The following is a 14,925-nucleotide window of genomic DNA, read 5'->3' as shown; positions in this document are numbered from 1 at the left end:
AAAGAGGACTAGGTGAAGATGGAACAGGGTGAAGGTGGAAAGGGGGTGGAGATTGGAAGCGAAATTGATAAACCTTTCCAATTCTGGACAAGAGAGGGTAGCAGGACCGATGATGTCATCGATGTACCAGAGAAACAGCTGTGGGTGAGGGCCCAAGTAGGACTGGAACAAGGAATGCTCAATTTCCCCAAAAAGATATAGACATAACTAAGGCCCATGCAGGAACCCATGGCCAGCCCTTTGATCTGAAGAAAGTGAGAGGCATTAAAGTAGGAGTTGTTAAAGTGAGTATGAGCTCAGTCAGGCAGAGGAGGGCGATGGTGGATGGGTTGGTTCAGGCTTTTTATCCAGAAAGAAGCAGAGAACCCTGAAAACATTACAGGATTGGACGTCCATGGTGAAGAGGAGATAACTGGAACCCCCAAACTGGAAATTCAGAAACTGACACAAAACGTCAGAAGAACTGCAGTTGTAAGTAGGAAGGGACTGGACAAGGGGAGAAAAAAAAATTGAGTTGAGATTGGAAGAGATGAGCTTGTTGGGGCAGGAGCAGGCAGAATCAATGCGTATGCCCAGGCAATCCTGTTTGTAGATTTTGGGAAAGAGGTAGAAGCGGGCTGGTTGGGATTGGACTTGAAGACAACGGTGGATGGAGATCACCAGATGAAATGAGATTAGTGACCACTGTAGATACAGTAGCCTTCATTCTCCACCGTTTTCTCTCCAATTCTTTTCCAGCTGTATGAAGCACCTTGGAATTTCATAAAGGCACCCTAAATGTAGAGGCTCGGCATTGTTGGAGTGCAATTGCTAATTGAATGGCAATTATCTGCTGCCTAGGGTTGTGTTGAGATTGTTCCCTTTAGGAGCCAGGCTGAGATAACTCAAACTCTTGTCATAGAACACCTGTGGCCAATATCAGGAACAGATGTTCAGTTGTATTCGAGCACAAGACCTAAAAGTGCAAGAGTGCTTAATTCACTGCATCAGCCATTCCTTCAGGGCAATTATCGATGTTTGCCAGGAAAATTAAACTGAACTCAGAGTACATTCAAGGAATCAGGAAATCATTGAGAAATGCAGCAGTCAGGTTAACCAAAACTGACAACAGAAGTATACTTACTTTTATTTTACTGCGAAGAAAGTCACTGGATTTCTGCAAATATGCAACTTCACCCTGTTGATACATTAGAATGTTATCTACAATACAATAACTCCGTTTAACAAACTTTCCAACATAGTCATTTAACTCTTAGCAATGTTAATATTGCAAACCGAACAAGAGGCATCAGAATTAGACTGTGCCAAATTCCATGAAATAGGGATTTCTCCTATAACTTGTTATTTTTTAAAGCCCGTAGTTCATATCCTAGAAATTGGGAGCAATGGAGTATGACCAGTTGTATTTCTTCAAAGTACACAATTAGAAGTGAGGCAGGGAAAGTGGGAGGGAGAGCTCTAACAGACTAGCCAACTGTCAAGACAAACACACAAATAAAATTACACTGTGAGCTGAGATGAAATTTGCCTTATGCCCACACACCACATTTGCAGGATGTGCAATTTAGTGAAATGGCATCATTATAATAATGAAGCCTGGAATTTGCCAAGGTCTGTGCTGCATTCCTTCATCTCTTCTAGTTAGATGGTTGCGGGATAAATAACAGCCTCACAGTCAACAAGAATTAATTTGGGTTTCTGCTCATGATTTTTTATTGATGGTTCTTCTAGGAGTGGAAATGTTTTGGAGCATTGGGCAGGAATCAGCTATGATCCCCCCCATGAACCAAGAGTCTAGTAACATTCACTGCTCAGATTCACACAGGTTTACTACAGGTCTAATTCCAGAAATCTTTATGGAGCTAGTGGCTCTGCATCAACAGCTGAGAAGCTTGGGTGACCAGTTCCAGAATAAACCCTTCTGTTGTGTATTCAGGTTGAAACCTATTTGTCATTCTAGAAAAGGGACTAGAAAAAGGAATTTCCCAATGTTGCATTTTCCAAGATAATTGCATCTGACAAGATTTCAGAGATATCTGCACACTGAGTATTATCAGGTACACATCTAATACACATCTAAGTGTATCAGACTGCTGGACCAGAAGATGATGTGAACAGTCCATATCTGACCTTTGTTTACTTAATAGGCTAAAACCAATTGGCCATGTCTTTTTTTCAGAAAGCCAAACGCTACAGCGAAATCTGTTATTTTTTAATCCTTTACCTAGTGTAGGTCAGCATGTGTGTTTATTTTGGGGTATTTAGAGGGATAAACATTTATACTTGCATATTACAGAGTGAATCCGTTTGCCAGTTTTGTATTCTTCATTGAATTAAATTGGTTGTAAGGTAAACCAAAAGAAGCTTGATTTATAGATATTTTTATTCAAAACCTGATATAGCAAAGATTTGTAGCTCAGGTTGTGGGTGAGGTTGCTGATTTGCTCACCAAGCTGGCTTTTCTCACTCAGAAGTTTCATCACCATACTAGATGACATCATCAGTGAAATTGCTGATGAAGCGATGTTATTCTACTCCACTTGGAATTTATGTTGTCTGGTCTGTTATGGTGAGTTGTGTCATTTCCAGTTTTGATTTGTATGGGTTTGTGTATGGGGACCAATACTACATGTTTGTAGATTGCATCGCAGGTGGAGAACCATGTCTCTAGGAACTCCTGTGCCTGCCTATGTTTGGCTTGGTCTGTTGTGGTTACCTTGCCCCAGTTAAACAAATGGCCTTCATTGTCTGATTGTACTGAAGAGACTAGAGGATGCAAGGCAGATAACCAAGGCAAACTACATGAGAATGCAATCAGAAAGCACAAAAACCCTCTGCTTCTTTGGACCTCCTAAAGTACACAAACCAGACATCCCCCTCAGACCCATTGTTTCCATACCAGGCACACCTTCACACAAACTGGCCAAGGACCTAAAACATAGATTGAAACACTAGTTGACAGATCACCACATTCTATCCACTCAACCCAAGAATTCATCAATACCCTCAAGAGCAAAGATCAGCGACCACAAAATTATAGTACCCTTTGATGTCACAGCTTTATTCAAACCAATTGACATCCTGCTAGCCAAAGAAACAGTGGCCACATTACAAGAGGAAGCAGCATTCAGATCAGCAGCTCCATCAGCAATGACAACATATTTAAACTATTAGACTTATGCCTCACCACACACTTCATCTTTGCCGGTCAAGGATTCAAGCAAATCAACAGTACACCAACGGGATCACCCATCTCAGGGCTCATTGCAGAAGCAGTCATGCAAAGACTAGAACACACTACCCTTCCCCAAATTCAATCTAAACCGTGGATCCGGTACATAGATAACATATTTGTCATTATTAAATGCAACAGATTAGAAGAGATCCACCACCTCAACGACAATGTATTTGCAGGGATTAAATTCACAAGAAAAAACAGTAAACAACAATAAATTTCCATTTCCGGACGTTACAGTTGAGCGTATGACCTACGGCAAGTTCCAAACCTCAGCATACAGAAAAGCAACCTACACTGATCAAATCCTCAACTTCCACAGCAACCACCCTAACGTCCACAAACAAAGCTGTATTAAGGCACTATTTAAACGAGCCAGGGCGCACTGCAACACTCCGGAACTGCGCAGGAAAGGGGAAGGGCACCTATACAAAATCTTCGCTATAAATGGATATTCCTGCAACATCATCCACAGATGCCTTCTCAACAGGCAACAAGAGGACACAGTACGCCCTAACACACTGGCCAAACTGCCCTACATCAAGAACATATCAGAACTTACAACAAGCCTCCCAAGACCACCAGGAATCATGGTAGCACACAAGCCCACAGCCACTCTACGACAAACACTTAGAACAATTAAAGACTCCATTCCCACAACATGCAGACCCGATGTGGTTTCCAAAATGCCATGCAACGACTGCCACAAACTTTACATCGGACAGACAGGAAGGAAACTAGCCATCAGAATACATGAACATCAGCCAGCTGCAAAACGACATGATGAACTTTCCTTAATATCAGTACACTCAGACAATGAAGGTCATCAGTTTAACTGGGACAAGGTAACCACAGTAGGCCAAGCCAAACATAGACACGCACAGGAATTCCTAGAGGCATGGATCTCCATCTGTGATGCAATCAACAAACGCATAGAATTGGGCCCCATGTACAAATCCATACAGATTAAAACCAGAAATGATTCAACTCACGATAGCAGACCAGACAATAAAAACACTAAGTGGAGTATAACAACATCACTTCATTGGAGGCCTCACTGATGATGTCACCTAGCATGGTGATGAATCGTCTGAATGAGAACAAGCCAGCTCGGCGAGCACGCCAACCACCTCACCTGATACAGATACTTAATTTGCCACCTCTGCATCTGGAAAAATGATTTTTATTTTTATGTCATGGCCCTTGGAGTATTGGCATTACTGTGTCCAGTTCTGGTCTCCCTGTTATCAGAAGGATATTATTAAGCTGGAGAGGGCTCAGAAGAGATTTACCAGGATATTACCAGGAATGGAGGGTTTGAGTTATAAGGTGAGACCAAATAGGCTGGGACATTTTTCACTGGATCATAGGAGATTGAAGGGTGACCTTATAGAGGTTTATAAAATAATGATGGGAATAAATAAGGTGGACAGCAGATGGCTTTTCCCTATGGTGGAGGATTTCAAGACCAGGGAGCACATTTTTAAGTTGACAGGAGAAAGGATGAGCAGCAATTTTTTGTTTTTTTTTACAGAGAGCGGTTCATGTGGAGAATGAACTTCCAGATGAATTGGTGGATGGGGTACAGTTACAATATTTAAAAGACATTCAGGTATGTACATGAATAAGAAAAGTTTGGTGGGATATGTGCCAGGTGCAGGCAGGTAGGACTAGTTTAGTTTGGGCTTATGGTCAGCATGGACTGGTTGGCCCAAAGAATCTGCTTCTGTGTTGTTTGACTAATACAGTAGCAGCACACTCCTTCAAACTCAATAATAACAGCCACTGAAGTATTTTTAAAGTATAGCCACAATTTTGATTCAAAAAATCGAGCTGCCAAATAAGCGCACAGCATCCTCCCACATACTGAAACACAATAACATCAGATCATCTTCTTGAGGGATAAATGTTAGCCAGAAACAAAAGATAACTCCCCCACACTTTTCAAAATAATGCAATGGGATTTTTTTCACATCTACCTGAGAGGGCAGATGGGTTCTCACTTTAAAATCTCATTCAAACGATGGCACCTCAACAGTGCAGTGCACCCCCAGTACTAAACTGGTGGTCAGATTATTGCACTCAAGTCCTGAAGCAGAACTTGAACTGCACAATCTTTTGATTCAGGAGATTATTACCTACTGGACCTTGTCTGGCATACATAGGGTTAAAAAAAAGGGAGAAAAATATTGTGTAGATTAATTTTTAAAAGTATTGTTTTGTGAAAATTAATTCTATTTGCAATCGCTACACTGAAAGAACATAATTATAATGATTCTAAAACAATTTAACTAAGGAAGGTCCACTTATTCATTAAAATAAACTTATGATGGCATGTTTTCTTCTTTGGACACTTGTTTATTAGTTCTTGAAACAGTGGAGATAGAAAAAAGGCTTTTTGAAAGAACAATCTCATCCTGTAGTCACTTACTGTAGAGATTTGCAGGAATTGTTCTTAACAGCTTAGAAATAGGAAATTCACCGCAACAGGTGTGTATGTTCCATATAAGGTTCTGCCACCTGAGTTCATTTCACCAAAACATTTAGCCCAGCATCTAATTATCCATCTTCCTCTTAAATGCATCTATGAAAACCATATTAATCTTTGCATGTGTGTTAGAACATACTGTCAATTTCGAAGACCTTTTTCCTGAATTCCTAATTGAAATCATTATCAGCCCTCTTATATTCATGGCTTCAAGGTTTGCACTCCCCCACAGATGGAATCACCTTCACTGTGTCTATTTGATCAAACACACACATAATTTTGAAGATTTTCCATCAGGTCACCACCTCAGTTCTCTCATTGCTAAAGAAAAGACCCCCAAGTTGATCAGTCTCTGCCGATCATTATACTAACACATTTTTTGTGTTGAATCCTGTATGAATACCTCAAACTATTAATAGATGGCAACGTTACAACAACTGGAAAAATTACAGCAATCATAAGTACCAGAGTATCCTTGAAAGAACTCTGCAGAGCATCGGTGATTATACAGGGCACCATGGAATGCTTCAGCTCATTCTCCAGCTCTTGAATCATTGCTGTTGTTTTACAAATACGGTCTCTCAGTGACAACACCTGCTCCATGCCATGTGGCAGCTGTTTTCTAGTTTTCATGTACTTCAAATTGGACTGTTCCTCTATAATTTAAGAGAAATAAACAGAGACTCATATTAAAATAACACTTTCACAACCTTGGGATGCCCTGAAATACTTTTTAGGAAAATACATTAGGCAATTTTGAAACACAGGGAAACAAGGTAGCCAATTTGCACATATAACAAGGTGTAGAGCTGGATGAACACAGCAGGCCAAGCAACATCAGAGGAGCAGGAAAGCTGACGTTTCAGGCCTAGGCCCTTTTTCATTTTTGAAGAAGAAGACGTTAAAGTGAAGCCATAACTGACCCCATGACATAATTTTGAAGGAAAGCAGGAGCATTTTCCCTGGTGTTATAGTTAATGTGTATCGAACAACCAGTAAGCAACAGAATCTGACCATTATCCCATTGTCATTTTGGCAACTCAGTATGAGAAAATTGGCTTGGAGATAGTAGAAACTGTGGACGCTGGAGAATCTGAGATAACGCGGTGTAGAGCTGGGTGAACATAGCAGGCCAAGTAGCATCAGAGGAGCAGGAAAGCTAACATTTCAGGTCTAGACCCTTCTTCATTTTCTGAACAATACTATTACTTTGGTCACAATTCTCATTCAGACAGCTTTTCAGATAAAATGTACTAAGAAAGTAATGAAACTAAGCACCTAACTTAGGTTAAATTAATATCCATAATTTTGAACACAAGTGATACAAAATGACTCAATTGGGCATACATAAACTAAATCCTCCGATGGGAGAATATAGAACAAAGGTACACAACTTTAAAATTAGAGCAAGATCAATCAGGGTGAAAATCTGGAATATTTTTTTCCACACAAAGGATAATAGAAATCTGGTACACACCCGTGAAAAAGACTGTGAATGTTGGGTCGAATTAAATTTTCAACAATGAGATTGATAGATTTTTATACGGAAGGTGAACTAATAAGTCAAGGAGGGTAAATGGAGTTTAGGTACAGATGATCTGCCATTTAATAGAACAGGCTGAAGAGTCTGAATTATCTCTTCATCGTGCAGTGATTGCAAACGCAAGTACCTCCTAAACTAGTATCAGAGGTAATGGGAACTGCAAATGCTGGAGAATCCAAGATAATAAAGTGTGAAGCTGGATGAACACAGCAGGCCAAGCAGCATCTCAGGAGCACAAAAGCTCCTGAGATGCTGCTTGGCCTGCTGTGTTCATCCAGCTTCACACTTTATTACCTCCTAAACTATTAACTCAAACATCACATGGAATTATATACAAGGTGAGATGAAAGGCATATTATTATTTTTGGAGCCTGGATTTTAAAATATGACTTCAGCCAACTACTTAGCAGATCCTTTGGTGTTAATAGATAAGAGGTTTACACTGTTGGGTTAATGGCAAGCAGAATAAATATAGTAATTTAGTTTTGACTTCAGGGCAAAAGAATCAACTTTTTCTGGTTAGTTCCGCTGGGTCCTGTATTAGGTGCTGAAGAGAACTACGCTCTGCATGAAAATGTTATCCCACTGGTCCTTTTGAAATCTTCCCACTCTCACTTTAAACCTAGTTTTGGACTTCCACATCTTGGGAAAAGGACTTTGGCTATTCACCCTATCCATGACCCTCATGGTTTTATAAACCTTTATAAGGTCATCCTTCAGTCTCGAATGCTCCAAGGGAAAAAAATTCCAGCCTATTCAGCCTCTCCCTATAACTCCATCCATCTAGGCCTGGCAACATCCATGTAAATCTTTGCTGCACTCTCTCAAGTTTAACAACAACCTTGCTATGGAAGGGTGACCAGAATTGTATGTAGTGTTCCAAAAATGGCCTAACCAATGTCCTGTACAGCTGCAACATGACATCCCAACTCCTGCAGTCAATGTAATGACTAATGAAAATAAGTGTGTCAAATGCCTCCTTCACCAGCCTGTCTATCTGCGACTCCACTTTAAAGGAAATAGGCACCTCCACGGCGAGGGCTCTTTGTTTGGCAACACTCAACGGGGCTCTATCATTAACTGTATAAGTCCTTGTGGCCAAGCTAGAAGGGTAGGACAGTTTGTTTACCAGCTTGCCATAAAATGAAGTTACAATTGAAATCTGCTGCAGAGACTAAAGATTCAATGGGGCAACCAACAGAAGAATGCCACAGAGCTCTTACACCGAGATGTTTGGTACATTGACAGATTTGCTGAGCAGCTCCTAGCTATTTCAAGGAGTTTGGAGGAATCCGGTTTCAACAATGACATATTGATCACAGAGAACTTGAAATCCATACTTTGTGAGAATGATGGCCAGGTCCAGGACAGCACTTGTGGAACATGTTACAATTTAGCATCTGGGCATTGTTTTCTCAGCTTCATTACAGCAGAGATGGAAGCTACCCAACTTCTATTGCCTGGCTAGGCGCAGGGTTCAACCCTCAAATGAGGAATGCAGTTCTCGCAAGAATGTTACAAACTGTCCTCGAATATATTACGAGGATTAGCTCCATGGAGTACAATACCGCTGTTCTATAATGGGATGACAGCACTCATACTCTCAATGCTGGCAATCCGCCAGTTCCCTTGCTGTTGGATCTATAAGCCAGTCCAGATTGCTGCCACTATACTATTCCTAAATTGGGCCTTCAAGGTCCAAAGTTGTTCATCCTCTCCTGTTAAGAAAATCCCTCCATACACGGGATCAGCTTAATGTACCTGCTCTGGATTACCTTCAAAGCCGATATATCTTTCCTCAGAAAAGGAGACAAAAACTGTTCACCACTGTTCTGGTGTGGTCTAAATAAAGTCAGGTATAGTTTCTGCAACACTTCTCCTTTTGATATTCTATTCCCTTTGAAACAGAGACCAACATTCTATTTGTTCTCCCTCTTTTCTGAAATTGTATGCCTGTCATTCGTGCTTGAGGATGTTCAAATTCCTCTACGTTGCAACTTTTTACAGTCTTTCTTCATTCAAGCAATAGTCAGCTCTTTCCATCTTCTTGTTAAAAGGGAATAACCTCACATTTTCCACATTATATCACTTGTCTCTTGACTATAGCAAAAGGCACAGCAAAGAGAACACTTACACGAAAATAAACGCAGATCTTTATGAAATTTAACTGAAGAAAATCAATGTTTTCAGGCCATGTAGCAACTTATGCTTATTCCAAATAAATAGCAGGCTAAAATTACAAGGGAGAAACTGCAGTAAGCAAAGAGTTATAGCACAAAGTTCTCACCCCCACTTCATTAGTATTTCATTTTGATACCCCTCCTGAAGGGGCTTGCCAATCCTTCTTAAATTGATAACACTGAACCAAAGCTTAACTCACCTTGCTGTTCAGACAAGGGCTCCAGTTTGGAAAGTTCAGCCTCAAGTTCATTTCTAAGCCTAAACAAGAAAGATGTTGATTGAATATGTTAAAAGCAAGCATCAGGACTATATTGAAAACTATATGGGTAGCTCCATGAGATGTGATTCTGCCCTTTTACAAACTCAAATTGTTGCCCATCATGTGCCCTCCCAACCGTTTCCACAGAAAGGGACACTAGACTTTCCATCAACCGAAAAGACCTCAGCTGATTTTTGGTGAATACCTGTTAACTCATTGTTGGTGCACCATTAGCTGCTGTGAATCAGTGACACCATTTGACACCAACCTTTCAACCTAACAGTTAGCAGCTCATGAAATCCCATGACACTCACTTTGCCTTTCATTGGTTGTGGGCTTCATTGCTGTCTCCTTGAACAGCTGCATGCCACTTGGTCTCAGATGCCCACAGTGCTGTTAGAATGGAAACCCCTCATCTTTGAGGTTGTAGTTATATAGTTCCAAGTCAGGATAGTGTGTCATATATCTGGTGTTCTTATACATCTACTGTACTTGAACTTCTAGCTGGTACAGGGTGAGAGTTTGGAAGGTGCTGTTGAAGGAATCTGAGCAGGTGTTTGCATTATGGCGCATTCTGCTGCTACTATGCATTGATGGTGAAAGGGGTGAATGTGAAGGTGGTGGATATGGTGACAGTCACCTGGCGATGCTTTGTCCTGAATGGTGTTGAGCTTTTCGAGTGTTGTTACAGCTGCATCCATCTGCAAGAGGATAATATTCCATCACACTCTTTACTTGTGTCTTGTAGGTGATGGATAGACATTTGGAAAACTGGAGATGAGTATCTCACTGCAGAATTCTAGTCTCTGGCCTGGTCTTGTAACCACAGTATTTATCTGACTGGCTCAGTTTCCGATTAATAGTAAAGATCATCATGTTTAAAGTAGAGTATTCAATTATGGTAACATCACGGAACATCAATAGGGAGATTCTTAGATTCTCCCTTGTTGGTGCTGATTACTTGTCTGCCACTTGTATGACATAAATGGTTTTTGCCATCTATCAGTCCAAGCTTGAATATTGTCCAGGTCTTGCTGCATTTAGACATGCGTTCTCTCAGTATCTGTGGAATCATGTATCATGCTGAACACTGTGCAATCATTAGTAAAGATCCCCACTTCTGACCTTCTGATGGAGCAAAGGTTATTAATGTAGCAGCTGGCGATATTTGGGCAAGGGAATTACACTGAGGAAACCATTGCCTCTTGTGGCGCAATGTGGATGCCTGGGTTCAAGTCCCACCTGTTCCAGAGGTATGTAACACCATTTCTGAACAAGCTGATTAGAAAATATCCCTTCTGAGGAAACTCTGAGGTACAATTAATAAAATGCACTACATTTGTTTCTCTGGGCTGTTTTGACGGTCTGTTTAAAGGGTGTACCTGTTGATGGCAGTAAGTGAGATAAACAGAAATGCTGGGTACATAGAGAATGTTACTGTATGATATACATGCAGCTACCCATGATTGGTGAAGGCAGCCTGGTGGCAGGGTTGGTGTAGAATAAAAACACCACACAAGTGCCCAATAAAGTTACTCTGACTGGAGGGAATGTTTCTGTAAGGAATGGGAAAAATGGAGGGGAAATTATTTGATTCAACTTATTATTCAATATTTGTCCTAAAGATGAAGATTCACTGGATTTGAATGACAGCATTTCTGAAAAGTTGCCAAGTGAATTAAATGAATATATTGGCAATGATTCTATAGATAAATGATGATGATGATGACAGTCTATACTGTCCAGAGTTTCTAAGCAGTCAGATTTCAATAGGCATGCACCACCATACTAGATTGATCTTAAGGTAGGAGTAGTTTTAATACTTCTACAAAACTTAAAAGCGAGATTAGTACTTGGTCATAGATCAAGATTGGTAGTTAAAATTTATTTTTTTTAAATGGTAGATGCAGAAATAATAATATTGATTTCAAGAAATAGACAGCCAAATCTTCCTCCGAGTTTGGGCTAACCTGATTTGTGCACTCTAGAAGCTGACAAGCTGCACACATGACATATGTGGGACTTGAACGTTATTTTCGTCTTTTCATATTTGGGCTGAGTTTGCACACACTGTGTGAGGAATGTGGGTACAGAGAAAGGGTCAGGTAGAAAGCCCTCTTTGGTTCTCCAACACAGGATTCTAGCAAAGTATTAAAAGTTTTCAGGCACTCTAGCCCTTCCCATCCCATCTTCAGGCCCTCCATTCATAATTAAAACAAACTCAAATCAAATCCATTGCCAATCCATCCCTGCCCATCCAGTTCTACTGAAAAATTTCCTACACCAGTCCTCATTATGCATGTGTGGTTGAGGACACAGACTCACAAAATAATTTTATCAGAGGGATCATGTTTTCACAGCTGGAGAGAAATGTTGCTGGCTTTCCTTAATTGACATCTTGATTTGGTAAGAATAAATTGTTTCTTCACTGATCTCAGTGTTTATTTGCACAATCAAGAGGTATGAAGCTTTTGTTTTTGGTACTATAATGCCTGTCTGATGACACTTTTATAGGGTTATAGGAACTGCAGTGTTATCTCATATCAAACTTGTGATCTTTTTCTGAGTGGTTATTACTACATGTCATTATTACTATACGGTTAATTGTTTCTGTACATTGTGTATACAGGACAATTGGGCATGAACGTGCAATGTGTTGGTTTGTAAGATAGAAGGGGTCATGGAGAATAAATAGAAGTCATGAGTTGACATGGGGGCCACATGGGATGACAGGGGTGCAGCCATCAGCCACTGAGTATGATGATGCTCAAGAGGGTGCAGCCTCTTGTGACCCAGTCATAGTAGCTGGTCTCCCATGGCAACTACAATAAAGTTGTTGGCTTGCCTCACACGGGTCTCCTGTTTAGGTTCCCCACTTCATTAACTGGTCCAATTCCCCAGTTTGACAGTGAATGGGGAAACTGTAAATGGATCGTCTCTACTAAGATCACACTGGAATGTGACAAGAACAGGGACAGGACTCAGAAATAATATCAATGTTTTTATTTTCATTAAGTGGAGTTAATTGTGGCCAACATCTTTATGATAATAGTGATAATGGGAACTGCAGATGCTGGAGAATCCAAGATAATAAAATGTGAGGCTGGATGAACACAGCAGGCCCAGCAGCATTTCAGGAGCACAAAAGCTGACGTTTCGGGCCTAGACCCTTCATCAGAGAGGGGGATGGGGTGAGGGTTCTGGAATAAATAGGGAGAGGGGGGGAGGCGGACTGAAGATGGAGATAAAAGAAGATAGGTGGGGAGGAGAGTATAGGTGGGGAGGTAGGGAGGGGATAGGTCAGTTCAGGGAAGATGGACAGGTCAAGGAGGTGGGATGAGGTTAGTAGGTAGGAGATGGAGGTCCAGCTTGGGGTGGGAGGAAGGGATGGGTGAGAGGAAGAACAGGTTAGGGAGGCAGAGACTGGTTGGACGGGTTTTGGGATGCAGTGGGTGGGGGGGAAGAGCTGGGCTGGTTGTGTGGTGCAGTGGGGGGAGGGGACGAACTGGGCTGGTTTTGGGATGTGGTGGGGGAAGGGGAGATTTTGAAGCTGGTGAAGTCCACATTGATACCATTGGGCTGCAGGGTTCCCAAGCGGAATATGAGTTGCTGTTCCTGCAACCTTCGGGTGGCATCATTGTGGCACTGCAGGAGGCCCATGATGGACATGTCATCTAAAGAATGGGAGGTGGAGTGGAAATGGTTTGCGACTGGGAGGTGCAGTTGTTTATTGCGAACCGAGCGGAGGTGTTCTGCAAAGCGGTCCCCAAGCCTCCGCTTGGTTTCCCCAATGTAGAGGAAGCCACACCGGGTACAGTGGATGCAGTATACCACATTGGCAGATGTGCAGGTGAACCTCTGCTTAACGTGGAATGTCATCTTGGAGTCTGGGATAGGGGTGAGGGAGGAGGTGTGGGGGCAAGTGTAGCATTTCCTGCGGTTGCAGGGGAAGGCCGTGCGGGGTTGGGGAACAATGAGGTTTGAGGCTGTGGGTGGGAGGTCCCCTGAGGTGATGAGGTCATGAATGGTGTTGGAGATCCCATCCCATCACCATTCATGACCTCTTCACCTCAGGGGACCTCCCACCCACAGCCTCCAACCTCATTGTTCCCCAACCCCGCATGGCCCGTTTCTATCTCCTTCCCAAAATCCACAAACCTGCCTGCCCTGGTCGACCCATCATCTCAGCCTGCTCCTGCCCCACCGAACTTATCTCCACCTATCTGGACTCCATTTTCTCCCCTTTGGTCCAGGAACTCCCCACCTACGTCTGTGACACCACCCATGCCCTCCACCTCCTCCAGGACTTCCAATTCCCTGGCCCCCAACACCTCATTTTCACCATGGACGTCCAGTCCCTATACACCTGCATTCCTCATGCAGATGGCCTCAAGGCCCTCCGCTTCTTCCTGTCCCGCTGGCCGACCAGACCCCCTCCACCGACACACTCATCCGCCTAGCCGAACTCGTCCTCACCCTCAACAACTTCTCTTTCGATTCCTCCCACTTCCTACAGACTAAGGGGGTGGCCATGGGCACCCGCATGGGCCCCAGCTATGCCTGCCTCTTTGTAGGTTACGTGGAACAGTCCCTCTTCCGCACCTACACAGGCCCCAAACCCCACCTCTTCCTCCGTTACATTGGTGACTGTATCGGCGCCGCCTCTTGCTCCCCAGAGGAGCTCGAACAGTTCATCGACTTCACAAACACCTTCCACCCCAACCTTCAGTTCACCTGGGCCATCTCCAGCACATCCCTCACCTTCCTGGATCTCTCAGTCTCCATCTCAGGCAACCAGCTTGTTACTGATGTCCATTTCAAGCCCACTGACTCCCACAGCTACCTAGAATACACCTCCTCCCACCCACCCTCCTGCAAAAATTCCATCCCCTATTCCCAATTCCTCCGCCTCCGCCGCATCTGCTCCCACGATGAGGCATTCCACTCCCGCACATCCCAGATGTCCAAGTTCTTCAAGGACCGCCACTTTCCCCCCACAGTGGTCGAGAATGCTCTTGACCGCGTCTCCCGCATTTCCCACAACACGTCCCTCACAACCCGCCCCCGCCACAACCGCCCAAAGAGGATCCCCCTCATTCTCACACACCACCCCACCAACCTTCGGATACAACGCATCATCCTCCGACACTTCCGCCATCTACAATCCGACCCCACCACCCAAGACATTTTCCCATCCCCACCCCTGTCTGCTTTCCGGA

The 14,925-nt window shown here is 42.8% G+C and overlaps 1 protein-coding gene across 1 annotated transcript in view; it reads right to left on the bottom strand.

The window, feature by feature from the left end:
• Positions 1-14,925, bottom strand: part of LOC125455017 (uncharacterized protein C6orf118-like) — a 63,497-nt gene that overhangs the window by 6,609 nt on the left and 41,963 nt on the right. The window contains exons 6-8 of the mRNA XM_048536485.2: positions 9,647-9,705; positions 6,189-6,379; positions 1,124-1,177 (exon numbers count right to left, since the gene is read on the bottom strand). Of these exons, the coding sequence (XP_048392442.1) occupies positions 1,124-1,177; positions 6,189-6,379; positions 9,647-9,705 (304 nt within the window). The remainder of the gene's footprint in view (positions 1-1,123; positions 1,178-6,188; positions 6,380-9,646; positions 9,706-14,925) is intronic.

The sequence above is a fragment of the Stegostoma tigrinum genome, chromosome 9 (genome assembly GCF_030684315.1).
Source record: "Stegostoma tigrinum isolate sSteTig4 chromosome 9, sSteTig4.hap1, whole genome shotgun sequence".
Lineage (NCBI taxonomy): Eukaryota > Metazoa > Chordata > Chondrichthyes > Orectolobiformes > Stegostomatidae > Stegostoma > Stegostoma tigrinum.
The sequence above is the reverse complement of the archived record's forward strand: the minus strand, read 5'-3'. Positions and strand labels throughout refer to the sequence as shown.